The sequence below is a fragment of the Oryzias latipes genome, chromosome 15 (genome assembly GCF_053564925.1).
Source record: "Oryzias latipes strain Hd-rR chromosome 15, Olatipes_Hd-rR_3.1".
Taxonomy (NCBI): Eukaryota; Metazoa; Chordata; class Actinopteri; order Beloniformes; family Adrianichthyidae; genus Oryzias; species Oryzias latipes.
The window spans coordinates 26,545,970-26,570,723 of record NC_136251.1 but is presented as its reverse complement, the minus strand read 5'-3'; the positions used below and the strand labels follow the sequence as shown (position 1 = coordinate 26,570,723).

The window sequence follows — 24,754 nt, the reverse complement described above, 5'->3', positions numbered from 1 at the left end:
TGCAAACCGAATGACACGATGTTAAGAGGGATTGTTTACATCAAAAGGTAATCAATGCTTAGTGAACTACAGTCTCAGTTTAAACCAAGAAAGTTCAGCATCATCACATCAGCTGTTGCTTAGATACAACCAGCACGTTTTTATTCCATAACGAAGCCAGTGCAGAAGGAAAAATAATACATAATTATAATCTGCCCAATAAAATAATATTTTCCTTTTGTCCAGTAAATGGAAATCTGCTTGTTTTGGACTCCATGTGGTTTGGTTTTCAGCCTGGTGTTCGTTCTCCTGCATCCTCAGTGAAGGGAGAGCTCTCAGAGTGGTTTGGACCTGTTTTTTACGTTAATATTTCCTAAAATTACATGGCGCAACTTTGGCAGCAATTTTAGTTAAAACCATTAACATTAAAGCAGAGCTTGATCAGAACTGTGGCTAAACAAATATTTGATCAAAACAGATTTATTGAGAAAAATCCCATTTTGTTTTGGGCGACTTTGATGGTGTTGGAGATAAAACGTAACAACCAAGATGTTCTGAGCAGAGAGCAGGATGGCTGTGGTGGCCACAGGGGAAGTGGAACAAACAGACAGCATTAGCATAGAGATGATGGCCCCACCTGTGTTATACTGCTGGGAGACACCTTGTAAAACTGAAGCTTCTGCTTTAGCAGCTCTGGGTCGCTGTGGCGGAACGGACATCCTACCAAAATAAAAGAACTAATTTAACTATCCGATAACATACAAGACCAAAGGCACGAAAAAAAAATGCAAGAACACAGAAAACGGTAACAATTTTTGTTTTTAGAATGTTTTAATAGTTGGCAGAGAAGCTAAATACTCACCATGATGGTCCCCTTGACTGGGTGGGTTTGATAAAATCACCTTCATGCAACTGTACGGCGTGTAGTCCGCTCGCTTGCCTTCTTTGCCGTACATGTGACGGATGCCATAAGCATATGCTTTATCAAACTGCGAAGACAAAAATGAGCAGAAGAGACGCCAGACGTGAGGATGAGAGCAGCAGAGGGGCAAGGTTGGGGTGAAAACGGACATCGCCGTACATCAGGTCTGCTTTGACAGGGTGTCCTGCTCCATGAAATATAGAGCTATTAAAGAGGACCTGCTGTACAGGTGCGGCAACACGTGAGTCTGTGAAATTACCTTAATTAGGTCATCAGTCTGTGCTTCAGTCTATTGTCCTACACCCCTTTTTAACCCACTGCAAACAGCTTCCACAATGAAAGCAGTTTAATATGGGAATAGTTGCAAAGGGTGCTAAAAAAAAAAGTTTCTCAACTTTTGTCAAATATAATCAGAAACATCAGAAAATTTAGAACCAATTTCACGATATTAGATAATGATACTTTGCCTTAGTTTTTATTTGGTTTTAGGTATGTTACTAAATTAAATGGAAGGTGTCCTAAAAAGAAGTAAGGAAATACTGTATTTTCCGGACTATAAGTCGCCCTTTTTTTCATAGTTTGGCAAGGGTTGCGACTTATACTCCGCAGCGAATTAGAACTAAATTGAAATAAATACATTGTTAACCCTCCTGTTATGTTCATTTGTGAGGAACAGAGATGATGTTCCTGGGTCAATTTGATGTATGAGGTATGTTAAGTGTTAAGAGGATGTTAAGTGACTCAGAGAATCAGCAAACCTTTTTTTACAGTAAGATCTTGAAGGCTAAAAACATAATATTCTATTTTCCAATGATTTCATAGATTCAGAAATGCAATAAAAATGACAACTGTTTCTACAAACACAGGATGAAAACAGAGTATTAGTTGGCCAATGATGCTTCATGAAAGGACAGTCTGCTATGATTGTGTCATATGAGGTAGTGCAAGTTATTAGTTCTTGGTCTCAGATTTTGTCAAATAAATTTCCCGTCAAAATGCGACTTTTAGTCCAGTGCGACTTCTGTGTTTTTTTTCTACTTTATAATGCATTTTTGGGCTGGTGCGACTTATACTTCGCAGCGACTTATACTCCGGAAGATACGGTAGTTCAGATCAGATCGACTGATGCTCATGAGCTTAAAAAGCAAACAAAGGCGTTTCTGAAGAGTTCTGACCAGTTAAATTCCTATTTATTTTTAATTTATTATGGCCCGCAGCATATGGTCTGCAAGGACCATATTCTTTTTTGTAATTCTTTTTTACTGTGCCTTTGAGCAAAAGCTTGACCTCCGCCACATACAGTACTCAAAAACTCACTAAACTTTGGACGCATCTGGTACCCGATGAAAATGAATTTATTTATGTAGCCCAATATTAAAACAATAGTCGCTCAATAGGCTTCATACCAGTAAATGTATAGTAAACATGAAATCATAATGAATATGAAGTTATAAAATTCAATAGGTAATGGCTAAACTAAACAGACTAAACTTAGATCCTCCTTCTCAGTAAGGAAAAACTCCTTAAAAAAGCCTCAGGGATGTCTACATGAAGGAGGGATCCTCTCCCAGGACGGATAACTAAACAAAAGCAGTTGAGTTAAATCGGAGCTAAACTAGAATAACCAGCAGCCGACTGTTGCTGCGGTAAAAAAGATCAAATTAAATAAAAAATACAAAAAATAACATCAGTAGGATCAGAATATCCAACTAACTTTCTTTTTTTTAATTTTCTCTTTTTTAACCATCGATCGAGTCGGCCACCAGTTACCCTACTTATGCTTTCTTGTTTGTTTGTTTTTTATCCCCCCCCCCCCCATCTGTTTTCTTAAGCCGCTATATCCCTTTCGGGGTCACGGGGCTGCCACCGCCTGCCGCCATTGACCGGCGGGCAGACGGGAGCGCAGTGGCAGCAGGTAAGTGGGGATCCCTCCGCCTCCTGCTCTGGTTTTTATTATTTTGTTTCATGATTCCCTTGTCTCTTTAGACGAGCATGGACTTTTATTTATTTATTTTACACCTAATAAGAGGGAGGTCTACTTTTTCCCCCAGCACTTCTGGATCCAGAGCATTGTTTATTCGATCAGCTGTTCTGGCAACAAAAAAGGCCGCCCGACATCACTGTTATCCGCTTTTATTATTATTATTACTACATAACAGGGCTTTGCTTAAAATAATTTCCCTTCCAATTGATCAATAACATTCTAAAAATTTTAGTTTTAGTTTAATACATGAGGCTGAAAGCACACGCTCACTCAGTTGAATTGATGTTTCGGGACCCGGTGTATATGCCTGTAACCCTGGGCTGTGATGTATCTTTGGGGAACATTTTGTATTTAAAGATGAGTAAGAGTCGTACTCGGACCAAATCGTATTTAAAATAGACATATCAAACGTAAAACTAAATGGCGTATCCAGATTTTTTATTTTTTTTTAGATTTGTATTTATGCATCTGTTTCTTATCAACAGTCACCTTACCTCATAGAAAGTGTGTTAATTTTGTAGCTTGCTCAAGGAAACCCCAAAACAGTTTGCTTACCCAAACAAAAAGACGAACTTCTCCATTTAAAATTCCCACACGTTCCATTTTTCAAATGTGATGGTGGTAGTATCATGGTTTGGGGACATTTTCCCTGATTATTATAAATTTTGGTAGAATTTTTCAAAAGTCAATTCAATTCATAAGAAGTCTTGTATTTTTACTGGTGTTGGGACTTTTCCAACATGAACTGTTTATTAAAAATATTTCACACCATGATGACGTTTTCCTGTAGTGATGTTTTTGTCTGCTTATCGAAATCAGTGCAAAAACTCTTTACTCAGAAAAAAAGTATTAGTGGATTTTATTTCCTGCTTAGTTAGCTTTATAAATGATTAAAAATAAACCGGTTTATTAATTAGAAATTTCAACAACAACAAAAAAGTGACACCCTGAACTTAAAACAAATAGCAGATCACTCCTCAATATAAAACTAAAAAACATCACATTTTTATGATGGCAACGGTTTTATAAAGGGCAAACTTTTATTTTAATTACGTAGTAATCATCTTAAACCATTAAAATGTATTTTAGTAACTCTGCCTCTTAAAACTCTCAGTAAAATTCAGCCAGAGCGCTCTCACAAAGGCAGAGCACAATCACAGACACCATTTCATATTAATGTTGCAATAAAACCCTTGAACCTGCTAACATGACAAGCTGCAGTGGCAGTTTAAAACCCCATCAGGTCTTTCTTAACTCTTATAAATCAAATATTAATTCTGAAGATCTTCAAAAGGATTTAAGAAGATATTTCTTGATTTACATCCTCTCACACTATTAAAGGCAAAACATGAAATTCAATGGCACTCAAGGCTGTTTAATATGCATTATGTAGACATAAAAATGATAACTAAAGTTATTCAAAGACAAAGTTGAAATAAAGTTTAACTTTTTGACCTGCAAAAGTGTGCCACGGTTAAATATAGTGACATTGGGTGAATAGAACATCTCAGGTAATACAAAAAAAAACATTTTGATCTCATCGTACAGATAAAATGACAGCAGCACAAAAAGATGAAATCAGAAAGAGGAGAAATTGTTTTGCAAAGAAATAGAAAGAATAAAACCCCATCCATCAAAATATTCAACCTCAAATCTCAAGAAGTAAGGAATAATGCTGTCAATGAATGAAAACAAGGTGAATGTCACAGTAGGAACAGCAATATCAGTGTTCAGCCATTTTAGACTCTATGCTCCAGAGCTCTGATGTGAAAAACTGTCATTTAGTGGAAATTAATTGACTTAAATCTGACATCTGTAAAACAAGCAGCTGAACAGAAGTCGTACCCCGAGGCAACAGCACACCACAATGAGCTGCAAACACACAATCCTCCAAATGAACAGGCTAACTTCTGTGGCAGAAAGAATGAATAGATCAAGTTGATTCCATCAATTTTCTCTGGCCCTCTAGTCTAAGATTACATTGCCTCTTCCTCCGGGCCTCCCTTTCGGCATCGCTGCCTTCCATCTTCTTACTTCTTGCTTGCTGCATACTAATGAGCGCGGCAAAGCCAGAGTGCAGTCGCTGACACAACACATGCATCACTGTGAGCTGGTCAGCACTGTGCTGCTGGAAGACGTAGCATCACACCGGCTCTGGGAGTTACAACACGGCAACGACGGTTACAAGGTTTTTTTCTGTTTGATTCAAAGCACACTTTACTATTTTCTTTACTTAATTTTCTTTTCTCTAAAGGTAGATTTACAGTATGTGCTCAAAGAGTTTTATTGACAAAAAAAGCCTCCTGTTGATGTAAAAGCCCCTAATGAATGATAGATTTAGGGCAGATTGGCCCCATGCTGACCTATTTAAAGTAATCACAAGGACCACAATTACAAAGTAGAAAAGGAAACAAGGTGCTGCAACGTGAACTGAATGAAAGTTTTAAAAGAATGGGGTTACAAAGGGATTCCCTAGTGAAAAATGAAAATTATAATTATATACAAAAGCAAGACGTACAGCTTTGAATGTGCTGCATCAAAAGAGCCTGGGATATGTGAGAGCAAAAACAGCATCACAACTATTTTAGATTTCTTAGAAAGAAAGAAAACATTTTGTAAAAAGAACAAAAAATAAATAAATGGGTAGAAAAGTTTCATTCTTTTCCAAAGGTTTGAGGTTTTGAAATTTGGTTAACAATGTCTCTTAAAGAACAAACATTTCCAATATATAATATAAGATTTTTTTGTGAAACTCCAGTCACTGGGGGGAAAAAACAGATGTAAACATATTTGATGCAGATTTAGGTTAAGGTGGGTGGATATCAATCCATCAATTGATGATTGGTTTCTTCAATTTTTAACTTGAGAATCAAAAAATGGATGGGATTTAACACAAAAGAATTAAGCAGAACCTAAAGGAACAGCAGGTTTTTCAGCTGGAGCACACAAACATGGCTGACCCTGCAGACGGAGCGATCCGACCGCGCCTGGCGTCGCTTAAAGCTAACGTTTGGAAGCATTTTGGCTTTTTCAGTGTCGAAGGTCGTGCCACATGCGAGGTGTGTCATACCAAAATTTAGCATTTAGGGAACACAAAAAAACATGGGAACTCGTATCGCGCACTTCTGCACTGTTTTTAATTCTGTTCAGTAGCTACCTGGGTACATAAGGTGTTTCTCTGACAGGACACCGCATATATTTAAAACAAGTTAAGCTCAAAATTGTATTCCTGAGTATTTTCTTATTCAAATCTTGCGAATCAGGAGCAGACAAAATAATGTCAGTGTTGGGATGTGTGGAGCTGTGAGCTAGCGGGACAACAAGTAAACAGATGGGTGACGGAAAGTGGGGGCGGGCTTCCGCTGGCCAACGGTCCCACCCAGAACTTTGAAAAAAAAATTTCTAATGAACTACCGGTACTGCTGCTCTCCAGAAACTATGTCCTAGAAAATGGAAAGATTTTTTTTTTTCATTTTGGCTATAAAAAGCATTATCATAATTAAAAGACCACTGAGAACGCTTTGAAAATAGATCAAAAGATGATCGGACTGGGACTTAAACAAAAGTTAAACAAGTATAATCTTTTCTTTACTGTATGCGAGCAAAAAACCCACAAAAACAACCAAACTGAACAACTTGGAGACTCAAAATGCTATTTCAGCTGTTTCTCTTTTTTAAGAATGACCCAAATTCAAAAGTAATTTTTTTTTTTAAAAAGTAATATTTTGAAAATACTAGGAGGACATTTTCTATCCCAGCTGCAGCAGATCTGTGCTGTAAACGCAGACTATTGTCCTCAGTCACTTTATCTAAATCCCAACCAAGTTAAAGTCAATAACTAGAGCTGCAGCACGACTCCCAAACCGCTGACAATGATGGATGATCACACAACTACTAAACTAATATCACAGAAGTGGTATAGAGCAAAGTTGATCTACTCTGGATTGAATTTAATTAAATCGGTGGACTGATCATATAATGGGCACGATGTTTTATTCATTTAAGAAGTCACAACGGTTAGCTTTAACTGAGTTTATGGGCTATTCAGAGCACGGTTAAAAAAAAAATCATTTAGAGACGGTAAGTCATGGGATACTCCAATATCCTAGTTTCTCCTCCTTCACTTTAGCAGAACTTGGAAAATTGGAAAGGTGTTAAAAAACTTTTTGAAACAGAAGTCTCTGCAGAATCTTTCTTTGGATGTAAAATCCTACCAAGAGAACTGCAGACATAACTGTCAAATGTCTTTATTAAAGTGAAAAGTGTTTTCCCTTTCATGAAACCTCTTTAATATCTAATTTTTACTAAATGTTAAAGGTAAATATCACTAAACTGAGATTTATGTTGTCAGATATAATCTAATTAAATGGCAACTACACTGTGCTTTAACTTGAGACACTTTAAATATAATCAAGAAGGTCTTTAGTGTTTGATATCCTTCTTTTTGAAAAAATGAATACATTCCAACCAATTGGATCATTTAGAAGTAATTATGTTTACAATCAATCGGAAAATACATTAAAATTTAGAAGCTCAGATGTTTTATCCATGTACATTAACTTAAACTAAGTTAGCAGCTCCAACAAGATGATTCACAGAGAAAAACATGTATTCTATACTTGATGAAATGAAGCTGTTTCACTGAAATACATGGAGGTTAAATTAAATACACGTTCTTTAGTGTAAAGCAGGACTCGACTAAAAAAGCCTTTTCTTTTTTTCCTTATTGTGAGCATGTTTTGTTTACCGCCTCCCACTTTCACTCAGATCTGTGGTCTCTGATGGCCTCATTATAGATTCATGTAAAACCAGTGACCCTTTTTCAAACATGTGCAATGCTTTGTTGAGAGAAGCCCCTCATCAATAAAACACCAACGAAAGGATCTGAAAAGCACTCAGGAGATCCAGAATCTCAGACCACTGGGAGATAAAGCAATTCTAAATTGGGTTTAAAGAAGAAAAAAACCTAGAATTTAATATAAAAAAAATGATTCTGGATGTAAAGCTGCCAAGACTTTGAACAAGTTCTTACCAATTGATCTGAAGTATTGCATTTATGGTCTTTGGAGGGCAAAAAACTGACACGAGTCTGTAACGGAAATCATTGCAGGGGCTTCCAGAAATCTCCGTGTAAGAACACACCTCTGTCCTCATAAACGCAGGCTGACCAAAGCGCATTTAAACTGGATTAAGGTCTTTTTGCGACCCTCTCATCTCATCACTAAAAAGCAAGGGCAGGACTTCCAGCTCTCCTCTCAGAAACCCCTGAAGTTAACAGCATTGTCCATCCTCTCCTCCGTGACGTTCCGGTGTGTTGTTGGACAAAAGCTGGCTGTGCTGCACCATCACCTCTGTTGAGAAGGTGACTGGGTGCCATCTGCTCTTTCTTCCAAACCCCCTCCAACCCTGGGCACAGACTCCATCCAACACTCTACTTTGACATCAGAAGCAGCACCTTGTTTCTCCTCTGCACTCCTCCAATTCAATCACCTTCTGCATTTATGCTGATTTACTTTCCTGCCCACTCGTCCATTCAATTATGTTGATGCTCTGATTTCCCGGTAAATCTAAATGTCATTTGATTCTATTCTTTCTCTGTGTTTAATTACAGGACAATCTATTGTGATTACTTGATTTAATTGTAATCTTTAACACATAAATAAGCTTTTTCTCTGCAGATGTTTACGTAATCTTTTAGGAAGAAGAAAAAAATCATTGAATTTAGTTTTCCAATGATCTACAGTCACATGTTTAACGTGTCTATGGGTTGTTAAAATTACCTTGTCCGCATCCACTTTGCCCCGTATGAACTCTGACCTCCAGAACTGCAGCGCCTGTTCCAGAGAGATGCCGATTCCTTTGAGGAAGAGCCCGTACTGCATGCGTCCTCCATGTCGGAGATGGTGGTTCTCTCTGAGCGCCTGGTGGAGCTGCCTCATGCAGAGCGGGAAGGACTTTCCTGAAAGCTAAATGCAGAAAAGCCCTGTAGGCGATCAGCATGTTCTAATATATACAGATCTTTATTTGTGCATGGAAATAATTTACCCAGCTTGAAAAACCAAAGACATGAAATGTCACCAAAGCAGAGACACATGACCTAATCCTCAGTGAATGTCTCCGCTTAGTTTTCACATCCAACACCAAAGCAGAATTGAATGATATTAACAGATAAATCACAAACAACTTACAGAATCAATTTGCTCCAAGGAGATTTTCCCAACATTCTTCTGGATGCTGTAGTCTTGTCCAAGATATGCGTGGCTAGGAGTAGACATTAAAAAAAAAAACAACAATACCATCAAGAACACATTTGTGCTTATTGCCAATATAAAAACATCCGAGTTTCCTCCTAAAGTCCTCACATGTAAGTCATGGGTCTTAACGTGTTACACTTTGATGTAATAATAACAAATCTAAGTATAAATCTTTTATTTTTTAAACAAATACATTCAGACCTTTTCCCTCCTAATATAAGGAAAATGAAAATGTACCATCTGCTTGTAAAACACTGTTTTAAAAATCTGGATAATGGTTGTAATAGAAAATGTTTCGCCCTGAAATATAAATCAAAGAAAACAAAAGATCAATAACTCCACTGCTCATATATTCATGTTTTGACCTTTATTTTTAGCAATATAAACACAATGAATTATTCTGAGCTCATCGATTAAGGCTGGAATACATTATTTTATGCATTTAAGTACTGCTGCGAGCAAAAACAACTGTTTTCATCCAGTTTCTTTTTTCCTTTAGGGGAACTTAAAGTTTGAATGAGATTAAATGAAAAAGTAAAGTTTATTAATGAAGACATTTGATGTTTAAAGGTGTTTAGCAGATTTTTTAAGTTGGGCCTCCAGAGGCCAGTTCATTTTAGGTAATATGAGTAGAACAAACAAAATAAAAAATCATATCCGTTTGGCCGTTTTAGCTCTCCAACAGCAACACCCAATGGCAATTAAAATACACAAACATCTGAGACTAGTCTTCATTTGCACATTTACCCAGAATGCCAAGCTGGTAATTGCTTTGGGAAAGTCCAAATCATCTAAACCAAAGTGTGTGTCACATTTCAGTACACATGATCCCCCAAAGCGCCGTCCCCCCGATGTCTACTTGAAAAGAGCCAAGAGACGAAGCTAAGTGCTCTTTGCAAAATACATTTGTAAAAGCTGTTGGATCTAAAACCGGTGAACAAAATATTCAGAATCTAATTAAACAGTTGAATAGTAAAGGTCTCATAGGAAGAGAGCTGCGACCTCCTTGGTGGAACTTCTGATTTTCCTTGGCTTACTTTCAACCACTGAAATGGTAAGACAGATCAATACTCAGCATGACTCGGGATTAGGAGGGAGCTTTTTATTAGGGAAGCTTCAAGAATATTTGCAAAAGTATTCAATTACTTCAGCAACATATCAGTATGGCTTTGAAATTAATTTAATTTCTAATTAAAATGTTGGCTTTCTATAATTTAGAAACGAGGCCATGGAGATAAACCTATTAACATGCAGCCCTGTTTTTGCATTATTGTGCCTGTTTTGCTTCGAGTTAAATGATGCAAACCTTTTTTTTTCGCCTGGGGGTCAACACTGGAGTTTCCCAGCATTAGTTTTTCAAATGGCACAATATAAAAATCTGTGTAAAGGTTTCATCAAAAAAACGTGATCAAAGATTTTCTCACTAAAGACGAGCGCTCACTCTTTTGTGGAATTATTTCTAATAAAAGAAAATGTTTTTTAAACTAACAAAACAACCATGAATAACTAAGTATAAAAAATAAAAGACAAGGTATTGCATCAGCAAAAATATACATATATTGCAGAGAAGCTATAGATTCAGGGAAAGGTCTTTTGTGGTGCGACTGACCTGAGGTGGTTCAGGAGTGGGTGGAGGCGTTCATCTGAATGCACTGCTGGTAGTGAGCGGGCCGTCAGCTGTGACAACAAATGAGTAATGGTAGATAGTGCTGGTCAAAGATTAGAAAAGCTTAACACCGCTGATCAAGTCCAACCTGACGGATTACGGTACTCGCAGAAAATTGTAAGGATCGGCCTTTTCGCTAAATCAATCGGAACAGCCGGCCGGTGCTCACGCTGCCGTTTGGCTGCCTGACCTTTCAAAACAGACCGTTACGACTTCTGCAAGCAAATTTAACACCAACATCACCTTAATGTGTTTAACTGAAGCCATCCAGTTTGTGTCTGCATGGATTCAGCTTCTAGTCAGTCTAAAAAAGTCCACTTTGAACTGAAATCCTAAAAATTACAAGTTTTAACTCAACCTTCAAAACCTCTTAAATATGTACGGTGCAGCAGTGCAAAGCCACAACAAGCAAAAAGTTATTTTTTAGAGAATAATTGCATTTTAACAGTTAATGGTCTGTTAGTAAAGCAAAGTGCATTTCTTTGGTTTAGTTGTGGCTCTGTAATTGTATTTGAGGAGAAAAAGACACTAAAATTCCACAATGAGGAAGTGTTTCTCCGCAGACAGCACTGGGCTCTCTGAAGCAGCGTTAGTATCCATATAGACCACCAACAGTCAGTGTGAAAACACTGATGCACAGCATTGCTCTGGTTACAACCCAACAACCAAAAACATGTTGGGTACACAGAAGCAGCCCGTCATGAATATGACGTGAAAATATACGGATTACTGAGTCCATACAGGAAGAGCTCAACATTATACAAACATAAATGGTTTTGTGGAATTGACTGTAATACAGTGGGGACTTTATAATTTTTGCTGTAAATATGTCTGTTAATAGGTTTTCTGCAGAACAGTACAGACAGGGGGATTTCCAACATGTTGCTATCATGTTAAGTTACACGGCACTATGGAGGTTAGCCTTACAGCAAGAGTGCCGCTTTAAGCCCCGGGTGGGTCCTAATGTGGCCCTGAAATAGGCTGCTGACCCCCAGCTTCACTCAGACACGAGGGACCGTTTCCAGAAACCCACAGGACCCAACTGAGATGCAGCAGGTACAAATTAGTGGCGTTAAAAATCCAAAATGCTTTTATTTTTGGTTACTGTGGTTTATCGCGGGAGTTGCATTCTAACAATAACTTGAAATATGGGAAATCTGTGAAGTGGTCAACTTTACTTTTTACAATTTATATCAATGTTTTAAGGCAGTAAAACCCCTAACAACACGTTTTATGCTTTTTTTTCCTCTTTTCAGAGAGATATTAACATTGTTACACTTTTCTCTCTTGTTTAGACTCTCTAAGTTCAAACCTTTGTTGAAATATAAGCCTAGAATTATGGAATAAAAACAAAGATCTGCTGGCGTTCAAAAGATTTATGTATATTTGGCAAAATGAACGCATTCTGTACAGGAGACAGAACAAAGATCGACAATGGTGTACAGCCAATCAGGATATATAACGGTACACAGCACACACAGAAAACTTTAAGTAAATTTGAAGTAAGTACATGTTTGACACATTCAAGCTTTTTTTTTTTCTTATAATTAATACACTTCCACAAACCAACAGATCATCCAATAGATCTTTAACAGTAAGAGCAGAAACTCTCCATTGAAAATTGTGTATTTGGTGTTTTTAACATGAACTTGTAGCATTTTTGTCATGAAGGACACGTATAAAGAATATGACGTATGAAAGAGCTCGTAGTTTCTATGTACAAACTACAGCTGAAGATTCTCTGACCGACTGGCTTCTGCAGCGTTCGTAGCGGTTTCTTCCCTTTCATGTGGCTCACCAGCCCGGTTCTCTCATGCTGCTAATGTCGAAGGACTTGGAGCAAAGTCTGCATTTTGCACGTCTCTCTGGTCAGGGTCTTTCCTTAGCCACAGTCGCTACTTCTCCTTGAAAAGCCACTTGTTGTTAAAGCTACATTTCCCAGCATTCCGTGACATTTCACAATCCATGTCTGATAGCAAGTTGAAAGCGTCACGCGCTGAACTGATGACAACTCGACCTGCTTTCAATTCCCGTCACCGATAGCGTAAGATTGAACTTCTGCCACAACTTAAATTCAAATCTCAAGTTAAACCTTTTTTTTACGCTTTTTTGCATCCAAAATATTAAGATTTTATGACTTTTTCAAAACTTTACAGAAGATATTATTTTTTCACAAACTTTTCAAGGACCTAAAATTTGCATTTTCAATTTCCAAAAATGTTCACGACCCATACAAACCCAGAGGCTGGGAAAGCAGCAGCAGAAGACAAAGATGGCGGGCGGCTGGCAATGAAATCAGATGGACAAATCACAGGTTGATAATAAGGTTTCCCTGTTCTCCTCCAATCTCCTGGCTAATCCTGCACCTTTCAATCAATCATCAGGAAACAACTCAGTTTTTCTATGTTTTCCATTTATATGCTTTAAAAATCAGAACCAGGAGACGTCTGCTCAATTGGACCAAACGATTCTGCAGATAAGCTGCCGTCTGGACTCCTCACTCGTACAGAAGCACGTGATTTCATATCCTCTGGGGGCTTTTAGCACAATGCACAAACATTCAGACATGATGTCATCCCAGACAAACATGCCACAGCTTTAAAGCAACCAGGCCTGGAGGGGGGAGTAACAACAGCAGTTGTCCCCGATATCGCCTTCAGACATTTTATGTCATTTGGGCACTTTTTGCTTTCATTCGAACCCTGAGCTTTCCAGGTCCCCTCAGGGCACTAAAGACAACAGCAGCAATTCAAAACCCTGTCTTTTTGGAAACAGCCTCTCCGTAAGCAGAAAAAACAAACACACTAGACACAAATATAATGTGAAGTTGTGTTAAAGCTAAACAAAATCTAAAAAGCACTTGGAGTAATTATTCTGGCACTAATTTGTTGGCGAGTTTCCAGTCTTTTAAAGATGTGCGACAGGATGGAAAATCTAACTACAAACACATATTTGCTTTTGTCTCATTTGTTCCAGATTTATTCAAAAACTTTCATAATTGTTTGTAAACTAAAGAGCAGTTTTGATCACTTACCGCCAGAGCTTTGGAGAGGCGCGTGCGGAAATCGTTGAGGACGATGGTAACGATGTCTTGTTGAGGGACGAATGCAAATCCAGCTTTTAGATACACTTTTCGAGATCGCACTAAATCAAGGGCATCTTGAAAAGGAACCTAAAGAAAAATAGACATTTAAAAATCCAAATAAGCATCAGGATTAGTAGAGTATTCTTTAACCTTTGATGCAGTAATTATTCATCTCCATCATTTCCTCCAATTTATCTCAAACAAAACAAATGGCGACATTTTCCACCTTAAACTGTAAGACTTCTTTTGTTTATTTTTGACTATTGTAAAAAAAAAAAAAAAGATTCCAAACAAAAAATGATCTTTTAATGTAGTCATTTCCTTCATAACTGACCTTGTAGAACTCGAGCTTCTCCACGGTGACTCCACTGACGGAGTAACTCGACATCAGGAGTTTGTCACTCAGCTCATTCTTCTCTTTGTCGCTTAACTGCAAAAAAGTTTTCCAACAATACAGATGAACCTTTATGCTTCATGTAAATCTTTTGCCTTGCTGTTGTCGTCAATTTATGCAGTGATGTGCAAACACCCTGCTACACACAATAAAATTATGATATCATCAATTTACATATTTTGAGTTATTTCACAGCAGCTGTAAATCAGGGAATCGTTGCACTTCCAAAAAGAGTGGCGTCATTATTGTTGGTCCTTTTGCTGTTATCAAATAGCTCCATCTAGTGACAAAACAATAGAAGAACACTCCAAAATAAAGTACCACTCCAACTATATTTTTAAATATTGCAATAGCATCCCAGTAGGGAAGCCCAAGCTAACATAAGCAGCGAAAAAACCTGGTGAGCAATATCAGAGGCATAAGTCCGAGCTTTTTCAAACATCCGGTTTTCATCTGCGCCAGATCCAACGCCGTTGGAATACAGAAATACTCAGAAGATTAAATGAGTTTATCCCTTGTGCTATCCTAGGCACTTTAACATTGGGAGTGGGGTCATTTAGACCCACTAGACAGTGCGCTGAACCTTTTTTCTTCAATGATTTGTGATCCTCATTGGTGTCCATGGATTACATGAAATCTTTCCACCTTTATCCACCTTTGTCAAGGTAGGGAGAACATGTCAATGTAAGGGTGGGGTCATCTAAGATAGCACAAGGGTTAAACACATCCTCCACTATGAGAGAAATGCTACAAGAACATGCTAAAAACACGATTCTCATTGGAGTGGGTCTTTAAGCTGAACAGCCTCAGCTTTAAGATATTAAACTTATATTTGGTCTAAATATTTTCCAAACTCTTGATCCAACAGGTTTTCAAACTGAAGAATCAAAACCATGCAAAGAAAACACCTTCTAACCAACATAAAAATGTCCAGACTGGGTTTTTGAGTCCATGTTGTACTTCTGACCCATCTCAGAAAAGACTTTTCCAAATTTTATCTTAAGGCAAAAATTTAAGATAATGGCACAGATCAAAACAGATTTGATTTTTTTTTAGGAACAGCGTGTGATGCTCAGCCTCTTTCAGCAAACACACACTCAGAAAACTCAATGCTGCGTTCATCCACGTCTTTTTTTTTTTTAATACGACTTTATTGTACATTTATTTTAATTCTGCCATATTCTTCCTCCTGTTTCTAATAACCAATAAAAGCATATTCACAAAAATCACCTAAACCAAAATCAACCACTCCGTCTTTGGCCTTTTTAGACCTCAGCGGGCTGCTTCATTACAAATAAAGTTGGTTTACAAAAAAATATATATATCTTACTGTGTTATATTTTAGATTGTTCTTGTGAAGAAATTCAAGCTTTTGTTGTGGCGGTAGATCAGTAAAGCGGTAGCGAAAAAGATCCACTTCCTGCTGTATAAACCAGCGCCTCAGATCTTCCCTTTAAGACACAACCGGGGAAAAATATTTATTAGATAATAACCTACATTACAAAAGTAAAATGTTTTCATTTTATATGGAAAGTAAAACTTACGTCTGGCAGTAAGCTAGTCTGAGAATAAAGTGGGAGATGTGGTCCTTCCGTCGTTTCTCAAATTCGCTCGGTCCAGTCAGAGGTTTCTTGTCATTCTTAGAAAGTGATTTAAAGACACTCAGTGAATAAAACTAGCTGTTGAATACCCAGAAATCAGGATAACATAGACTCAACTTTTCCTTCAATAGCATAAACTTTATGAACTCCACTGACATTTAAATTGAAACAGACTTCCTTTACTGCTTAGTGCGTTCATCACAACGCATTGCATTTGAATGGTTTTTCCTGTGACATTTATTTAAATTGATGTATTTTTTAATCATCAGATCACAGTGGATTCATAAATCATTTCATGAAATATTCATACTTATTAACTTTTTACTTCAGGAAATTGGTGACGTAATATTTGGCAGGGAGCAGTGATGGAATTCAGACATTCACACCTTATAGTTTATATAAATATGTAAAAAAAAAAGTCTACATTTCGTTGAAAAAGAAATAATTTACAAATGAAAAATGTAATGTCACATTTATTGTCAAGGCAGCTATTGACATGAAACCTACAAGAGCTACAAAAAAAGGTTGTGGCTGAAGAAACTTACAAAAACTGTTTCAATAAATTTGATTGGCATGTAATAAACTGTTAAGACTTGAACAATTTGATGCCATTTAAAACTCATACTTACAGTGTCTGGTCTGTAAGGAAAGTGCAGCAGCCTCAGCTCATTATCCATCTTCAGTTTGTACTGACTACTATGTTTCACATAGCTGACCCCCAAATTCTCAACTGTCTTTAGCACTGCAGTAAACAGATTACAAATATCTGTGACAATCTTAAATAACATTTCTAAATAGAACATGCAGCTTCAGAGTCATGAGTTTAGTGCGACATCTTCTTGGCCTTACATTTTAATCTTTCCACAGCAAATGTCTCAAATTCTGCGAGAGAGATGTTCTCCAGAGGAGGCTCCCCATAAAACTGCAGAGGCTGCAGGTACAGCTCTGACTGAGGGTTGGTGCCCAGCTTCCTGTGTCTCCTTTGAAACTGCATGATGCCTGATGGGTAAAAAGAAACCAAAGCTGTCAGCTGGACAGTTGGGTTAGTGCAACACACAAGAATACACGAAGGCAGGCATTAAAACTAAAAATAAATATAATACAATAAACTGTTTCGAGTTAATTCTTGTTAAATAAAACTACTGTTCATCAAAACTAATGCAAATAACGTATGGTATAACGACAACAAAGACAAGGCCTAACTTGCAAGAATAAGCTACCAAAAAAAATAAGCTCGCTTAACAACATGTGGCAGTAAAACTTTGAACACAGCTCAATGTGTTTATTTGCTCGTAAGTTGATACTTCACCGATTTTACTCACTCGTTAATTTGCAGAAAATAAACTGCGAAATATTCTCCTTCCTTCTAGGTGAATCCCGCCAAACAAAGTGGGACGTTCAACAATCGCGGTAAAAAAAATTACGGCGAGAAAAACGTGACGTGATGACGTAACACAAGGGACGCTTGTTTACTTGCACTTGTTCGCCCGCTTGGAAAAGTGTGGATAAACCATAGACTAACTGTGACTGTAGTCATTTTTTTTCTCTTCTTTTTTTCAGTCTATGCATGAGATAAACAAACGTTAAAAATGTAAAATTAAAAAGGAAAGGTTGCTGTTTATTGTTTTTTTCAGTGTAATAGTTTTTTTTTCCTCAAATTCCGTATTTTTAAATTGATTTTTGCAAATATTTGAACATTTTTCTGTGAGGAAAAGAACATTGCAAATTTATTGAACATTAAAAAAACAACAGGCTGATTTCCATCTGCATTCTCCTGATATCTGTATCCTTTAAAACTAAATGTGGACCGACACGTTGTCATAATAAAATAAAATCGTCACCCGTGGATGAGTCCAATTCTTAAAGTACAAAAGGGAGTATTCAAATATGTAGTTTAGTTTACGTATTCACCAACACAATTGATAATAGTTTAAATAAATGACTGAATAACTAAAATCAATATGTTCAAAACAATACTGAGATTAGGTATTAGTTTTTGTTTGATGGAAGTTTTAAGTGAAAGTCGTGACTTTGAGATGATCCCAGGCACCCGTACGACATAACTTTGCTTCCGTTTCGTAGCTTCGCTGTGTGTTAATAATATTAATGAATTCGAGCAGTTTATACACAGGAAATGTATTGGGGTAATTTTAATATTCTTAGTTACCCTTAATCTTTCCTTTAACTGATGAATCGGGGGCTACAAACTCAACTCAACCCAAGCGTCGAGCTCTCCGCCCTCTGCAAAGAACACGGTCTGAGTTAGTTCTCTTGTCCTGCACTTCCACTCTTTGGAATCTGCTGCTTAGCAACAAAAATTAGCGAGCGAGCCAGCAGTTGCCAGATCCTCTTCCCATTCTCAACACAGATAGCTGGAACATTAGCTTGCAGTGCAGTCAATCTATTTATATGCATGTATAAAAAGTTACATTTGTTGTAACTTCAAACCCTGCGTGCCTTTTATTAGTAAGATCTGAACTTATAGAACTTGATCTGTGCAGTTTTCACGACCAGGAAGGAGGGATTTCCCTTTGGAAATTTAGCTAACCTTAGCTAGGCAATTAGCAGCAGAGTGACTGGCGTCTCTTCTTAACCCGGACGAATGATGCAGATATTTGACTTTTGGGAATGAGGTCAAATGTTGTAAGGTGGTTTTACAGGTAAGAATGTACTGTTTTCTTTGAGGTAGCTCGTAGTTTGTCCAGTGTTGCTGGAAGGAAGCCTGGTCTGGTCGGACAGCAGCAACAGCTGTTCGCTACTTTACAGATCCTCCTGCCAGCTGTTCAACAGGTTCGACCAAGACCAGGCAGAGAGGAACAATCTGGGAAAAGAAATGTAGGAGACGGGTTCCCTTACACTTAACGACTGAACCATTAATGCTGACATGGCTTTGGCTAACATCGACTTAGCCCAGTGGCCCAGAACTGTTTTCTGTCCGAAAATACTCAACTATATCTGAGGCCTGGATCATGAAGGAGTTGTAAATCTTTAGGAGGATGGACATTTTTTAGATGCTTGGTCCTCCATAAGAAATGTCTTGACACTGTAAACATTTGACCACCAGAATGACCTAAATAGCTGTGGTTCTCTTCAACTAAGTGCACTTTCTTCAGGCCTGAAGTATTCTGGAAGTGGATGAAGTGACATGAACACTGAAAATCAGATATAATATTGCAGTTTCAAAGAAAATTCCCTCAGATATTAAAGAAAAAAAGTAAATAACAGAACTAGACCTTAGTGTAATTGATAGGTCTAAAATCAAACAAATGCTCAATACAGATCAGTCTACACTAGGGCTGCAAGATATGAGGAAAACTTGCGATATGCGATATCAATAATCAATATTGCAACGATGATATAATTGCGATACATGAAAAAAATAGCAACACCACTAATAACATCATTTCTATTTCACCGCTACAGTTTCGTTTAAATCAGAGTCAACATACCTTCAATTATTTTCCAAATGACCCTCGTCTACATAGAAGGCGAGCATCTAACATAAACTGGGTCCATCCGGTTGATCAAATGCAAAAAAGGATTTATTTGATTCTTTAAATACTTCAAGCTGCCATAAGATTGGTTTAGCACATTTAAGGTAACCATTTATCGCAATTTTCGCTGACTTTTGCGATATGCATATTGCACAGCTTGATTTTGCGATAACAATAAATTTGGGATTTCTTGTGCAGTCCTAGTCTACACATATAAAAGCTGGTATGCAAATTCAAAATGAAGGAAAAGGCCTAAAATGAACGGGAGAAACGAAAATGATCATCTAAATGTTAGGACTGGGGTTTAAAAAAATAAAGAATTGAAACACATTTTTTTGTCAAATGCAGAATTGGGGCGAAAGCAACAGTTTATTTTGTTTTTAATATAAGACGATGTTTTTTCCCCCCATAATTTTTCCACTTTCTTCAGTTAAAACACCAACTATGTAAAAACATTTTGTCATAACCAAACAAAACAGATTTTGGAATGCAAATTTGTAAAAGAAGTTGAAATTTATTCAAATCCAAATGGAATTAGTTTGCTTTCTCAGTAAAACGCAGCTTTACAGTGTAAGTTTATTATTTTAAAAAAAACATACTTATGAATGATAGTCTACATTCATGCATTAAAGAAGTTTTTTTTTTATTGTTGCTTTTATACTCTAATTTAATTGTGTAATGACTAATGCTTATTTATAGAAGATGATGAATAACACATGTGAGTCAGTGTAATGCAGGCTGGTAGACAGCACAACCACGCAGCAGCTTGTCAGTGTCCACAGCTTTGCCACAATATGTTTTTTTATTTATTTTTTAAAATTGCACTGACTACACACATAAACCCATTGCCATGTAGAGTTTGCTCTCTTCAGAACTAGTGGAAGAAGAAACGCTGCACAGGCGCTTCACTCTGATTCCATATTATTTTTACAACTATTATTTTCTGTGCATAAAGTGTTTAAAATGTATGTTTTAGCCCTCTAAACAGAAACTGGTTAAGCCTTCTGCTCTTCTTTTACTTTGAAAGGACAAATATTTACATAGATGTTTTATTCATGCAGAAATCATTGTTCTACTCTGACGGGGTGTCATTAGTTTTCAGAGCGTTTAGTTAGGAATTCTGGGAAGTAAATCACTGTCTTTCCCTTTAGTGAACCACAGGGACATTTTCTTTTTGGGTTTTGCAAAAGAATCAGAGTTTTAATGTTCAGTTTTTAGTCTCTTTTTGTAATGTAGTTTTGGTTCTTGATGTGTCTAATAGTATAATTTTTTTGTTTTGTTTTTTTGTTTCAGCGTGAGCTTTGATATGGCTTTATTTCAAATATTGATGTTATTCTATAACAAACCTATCCTCCCAGTGTTTGTTTTTGCACAAGAAAATGTTTAAAAAAATAACTTTTAAATATTTTAAAAGTATGTGCCAAACAGGAAAAAGATTTCAAATTTTAAAATGTTAAAGTCTGATCTTTTCTGCAATTTAGACTGTAACACCAATAACATAATCAGCTCTTGTTTTAGATTTCCTAAAACCAGCATAAGTAAAAAAAAAAAAAAAACACACACGTACCAAAAAATCATTATAGCAAGCAACGACAATGGAACCTAGTTTTAATGTTTTTTACTGTGTAAATGTACATGGTGTATAAATATCTACAAAACAATCTCTACCTAAGTATATATAGACATAGTACCAAATGCACCAACATTCCTCCTAAAATCTAAACAGTTGTCCTAAATCTTTTTCAGTTGCCACATATGTTGAAGTTCTGTCTCTGAAACCACAAAGCCTAAGCCAGGAAATCGACCCGACATCGCCACAATGTTGGAAGAAGACATGGAAGTGGCCATCAAAGTGGTGGTGGTCGGCAACGGAGCCGTTGGCAAGTCCAGCATGATCCAGCGTTACTGCAAGGGCATTTTCACCAAGGACTACAAGAAGACCATTGGAGTGGACTTCCTGGAGAGGCAGATTGCGTAAGTGAAGTGTGTTCCGGTTTTGGAAAAATGTTCAGATCTCTGCAGGATTGTAGAAAGGTCAGCTGTGGGCCCTCTTGCGTTGTTCTTGTAGCGTAAACGGAGAAGATGTCCGACTGTTGCTGTGGGACACAGCTGGACAGGAGGAGTTCGACGCCATCACTAAGGCATACTATCGAGGTAAGATCCCACCAAGGAAATAACTGAAATATTTCTGTTTTTGATCACTGATCTCCAATAAAAAAGGTACTTGTGTCTACATCTCTTTGGACCAAACTGAACAGCTGCTTTTTTTTTTTTTTAAGTAAATGGGTGAAAGCCACTTTGCAATGTAGTTCAACTTGGAGGTCTCAGAGGATTGACATCACGTCATGAGTTTGCTTTGTGCCTCTCAGGTGCCCAAGCATGTGTGCTGGTCTTTTCAACAACTGACAGGGAATCGTTTCAGTCCATCCAGACCTGGAAGGAGAAAGTGGAAGCAGAGGTCGGAGATGTTCCCACAGTTCTGGTCCAAAACAAAATCGACCTCCTGGAAGAGACTGTGATAAAAAAGTAAAGCCGTTTATTATGAATGAGAGTAAAACATCTGATAGCTTTTTAACCTGACAGTTAATCGTTGTTGTTTTGTTTTGTTTTTTGCTTTTAGCGAGGAAGCAGAGGCTTTGGCTAAAAGACTTAAGCTGAGGTTTTACCGTACTTCAGTGAAAGAGGACTTAAACGTGACTGAGGGTGGGTGGAAAAACCAGGAAAAAATACTCTAATTCAAGCATCGGTCATTCCTGACTCTTTTTTTTTTTTTTTGTTCTTCGTGCTTTTCAGTTTTTAGATACTTAGCTGACAAGTATCTTCAGAGACTGAAACAGCAAACCGCAGAGGAGACGGAGGTGATCCACACTACCAGCAATAAAATAGGTGAGAGGGCTTTATCAGAGCAGCATTTCATTCTTTTCCTTTGACAGCATAGCTACAGTGACCACTTCTGCTGTTTTCTGTTTTACTTTACTTTCAAAGGTGTTTTTAACACATCCAGTAGTAACGTCTGCAATCAGAACTCCAGCAACGGCAGAGAGGTCATCTCTTTGCGGCCCAATAAGCAAAGGACCAAGAAGGGTAAAAATCCCTTTGGAAGCTGCAGCCTTCTTTAGAGAAATCCATGAATGACTGACCTTTTTTTTTTTGGGGGGGGGATTTTAACTTGATCAGCCATTGCTATGATGATGGTGGTACCAAAGTCCACACAAACTGGAACAAATGTATGTAACTGCTTTTCTGCAAGGCCCAGTAATCTGTGTTCTAAATTGCTCTCCCTCACTGAAGTTTTCATCAATGAAACCTTTGTGGCTGCATCCGCAGTTAGTTTTTAAAGACCCACTCCGATCATCATCATCATTATTAAAAAGCATTCCCAGTGGATTTTAGTTAGGATTTTGCCGTTTTTATCCCAAATCAAAAAACCTTTGTCGGTTTCTAGGACATCGGCAGGAGTTCATTAGAAATTTGCTTCTGAGTTGTGGGTGGGACTGCTAGAGTGGAACAACCCCGCCTCCCCTTCCCTTCGCTGTTGCTGAGATCTTGGAGCAGGGAGCTTTTGGCCCCCCCAGCGTGTTTTCTTCGTCACAAACATGATCTTTTTCAAACAGTATTTTTTCGTCTGCTCCTGATTCATAAGGATTTGAATGAAGAAATAATTCATTTTCTTTGTATATGTCCTCCATCATCTGACAAATGCCACAAGAACATGTTAAAAACACCTAAATACACAGTTTAATTTGAAGTGGGTCTTTAAAAATAAAGAAACGCAGCCACAAACATTTCTGCTTCCATAAACGGACTGAAATCTGTTTAAAAAGAAAAAAAAGTAAGATTTGCACTCGTGGAAGTATTAGCTCCCATCTGTAGTTTTTGACCGTCACTCATTGCTGTGTTTGTGCAATATGTTTGCATGGATTGTTAAGAGTTGCAGACCGTTTTGTACCATATTTTTGTATTGCCTATTAGAATATGGTCCAACCCTAAAGAGTTTGAGACAAATCTGTCCCTATGAGTATTTTTGTATGGAGCCCAACAGCATTGATGGAGAATTGGTGCCAAATGTCGTTTTCCTTGGCTGTGATTGTGCATAAAGACTGCGGTGAATTGGATGTAATGAAATGTACAGAATGTGTTACCAAGTATCATTACTTGCCTAAACAAAAACAGTTTGACTCATTTTCTCTTTTTACTTTGTGAGATATCTTCATTTAAACAATGCTCCCATCATAAATCCACATTTATCGCAGTTGTTTACATGTATTTCCTTGTAATTTCTTCCATTGAACTATTGGTAACAGTGTAAACTCATGGGTGTGTTTCTGAGTGATGTTTTTTTTTAAATGAAAGGTGTCACTATTACCTTTTGATGGTAAAGAAAGGGTAAAAACAGAAATCTGAAAGTGCAAACGTCAGTGCTTGTGGCATAAAAATCAAAGCAGAATGTAAACGAAAGGTATTAAAAAAAAGAGACCATCAGGACTGAATATTACTAGAGTGGATGTTGGAAGAAAAAGATTGATCAAATGTAGTCATAGTCTCAGCTGCAAACTGTAGCTGTTATGCCTTTTTTTGCCTCAAATGTCCTTTTTTTCTTCCAACTGGAGTAATTCACATCTAACTAACCAAACACAACGACATATGTGATTATGTGGGACACTAACGATTTCTTCATTCATGATGATAACTGTTTAAATAGTTAAGAAACATGAATGTCATAGTTCATATGCAGATAAGCCGTTTCTTTTCTTTTTTTCTTTTTTTGAAGGAAGGAAAAGGTGCTTAGAACCTGTTCCACAGTTATTGGAACTGTTTCCCATTAAATCCGGTTCTGTGTTGGCGGTATTTTTTCTGAGGTAAATACAACCAAGATACTCCTGCACTGCATGCAAGCCTTCTTTTCTCTTCAGAGAATGTTTCACCATTGCCTTGTTTTCTTCATTCGTTCACATTTTATGCCTCAAACACCCAGAAAGTCCATCTGTATTTAAATCTCAGTGTTTACTTTAACATTTTTGACTGAATGGATTTATCGCACTTTATCAATATTATTACATTTTAACCTAAAAAAAAAAAAAAAACCTGCAAATGAATTTAGCCATTCCTATGTGCTTCTACTCAGGTGTTTTAATCTTTTTTGTGCTTTTTTTTCTTTTTAATTGTATACTTAACGGCTTAGATGAATTCCACGCGTTTCAAACTGACACAGACAGCGGCATGTTTTCACTTTAATAATATACTCGACACATCTTGAATTTTCTTTTCCGAATTCTGCATCAGCCTGAGGTCTGTCACACAAAGTGGGCGCCTGCTGGTGGGATGTGAGAGACTATTTGATGGCAATCAGACAAATAAAAAACTCTTGAATTCTT

General features: G+C 37.3%; 2 protein-coding genes across 4 annotated transcripts in view; one reads left to right on the top strand and one right to left on the bottom strand.

Annotated features, from left to right (window-relative positions):
- The window catches only part of prim2 (DNA primase subunit 2), a 22,475-nt gene extending 4,299 nt beyond the window's left edge, over positions 1–18,176 (bottom strand). The window contains exons 1-12 of one of the 2 annotated variants that reach the window (XM_078932361.1): positions 18,053–18,176; positions 16,735–16,884; positions 16,515–16,627; positions 15,829–15,923; positions 15,615–15,735; positions 14,225–14,320; positions 13,840–13,977; positions 10,749–10,816; positions 9,074–9,146; positions 8,666–8,851; positions 842–968; positions 617–699 (exon numbers count right to left, since the gene is read on the bottom strand). In XM_078932361.1, the coding sequence (XP_078788487.1) occupies positions 617–699; positions 842–968; positions 8,666–8,851; positions 9,074–9,146; positions 10,749–10,816; positions 13,840–13,977; positions 14,225–14,320; positions 15,615–15,735; positions 15,829–15,923; positions 16,515–16,627; positions 16,735–16,879 (1,245 nt within the window). In that variant the 5' untranslated portion in view covers positions 16,880–16,884; positions 18,053–18,176. Of the gene's footprint in view, positions 1–616; positions 700–841; positions 969–8,665; positions 8,852–9,073; positions 9,147–10,748; positions 10,817–13,839; positions 13,978–14,224; positions 14,321–15,614; positions 15,736–15,828; positions 15,924–16,514; positions 16,628–16,734; positions 16,885–17,207; positions 17,343–18,052 lie in introns of those variants that run through there. The other variant, XM_011484555.3, reaches the window with a different exon arrangement.
- rab23 (RAB23, member RAS oncogene family) lies at positions 18,171–24,754 on the top strand. 2 transcript variants are annotated; one of them, XM_004077200.5, is made up of 7 exons: positions 18,171–18,545; positions 21,126–21,353; positions 21,448–21,533; positions 21,749–21,905; positions 22,000–22,082; positions 22,173–22,265; positions 22,365–24,754. In XM_004077200.5, exons 2-7 carry the CDS (start codon positions 21,199–21,201, stop codon positions 22,496–22,498), a joined length of 708 nt encoding a protein of 235 aa, XP_004077248.1. In that variant the 5' UTR covers positions 18,171–18,545; positions 21,126–21,198; the 3' UTR covers positions 22,499–24,754. The 2 variants fall into 2 exon arrangements, with proteins under 2 accessions (XP_004077248.1, XP_078788489.1); XM_078932363.1 differs by lacking the exon at positions 18,171–18,545 and adding an exon at positions 18,670–18,720.

Coding starts and splice junctions, on each gene's coding strand:
- rab23 (XM_004077200.5), top strand. CDS start 21,199: ATGTTGGAAGAAGACATGGAAGTGGCCATCAAAGTGGTGGTGGTCGGC. Junction 21,906..21,999: donor GAAGAGACTGTGATAAAAAA/GTAAAGCCGTTT, acceptor TTTTGCTTTTAG/CGAGGAAGCAGAGGCTTTGG. Junction 22,083..22,172: donor GGACTTAAACGTGACTGAGG/GTGGGTGGAAAA, acceptor CGTGCTTTTCAG/TTTTTAGATACTTAGCTGAC.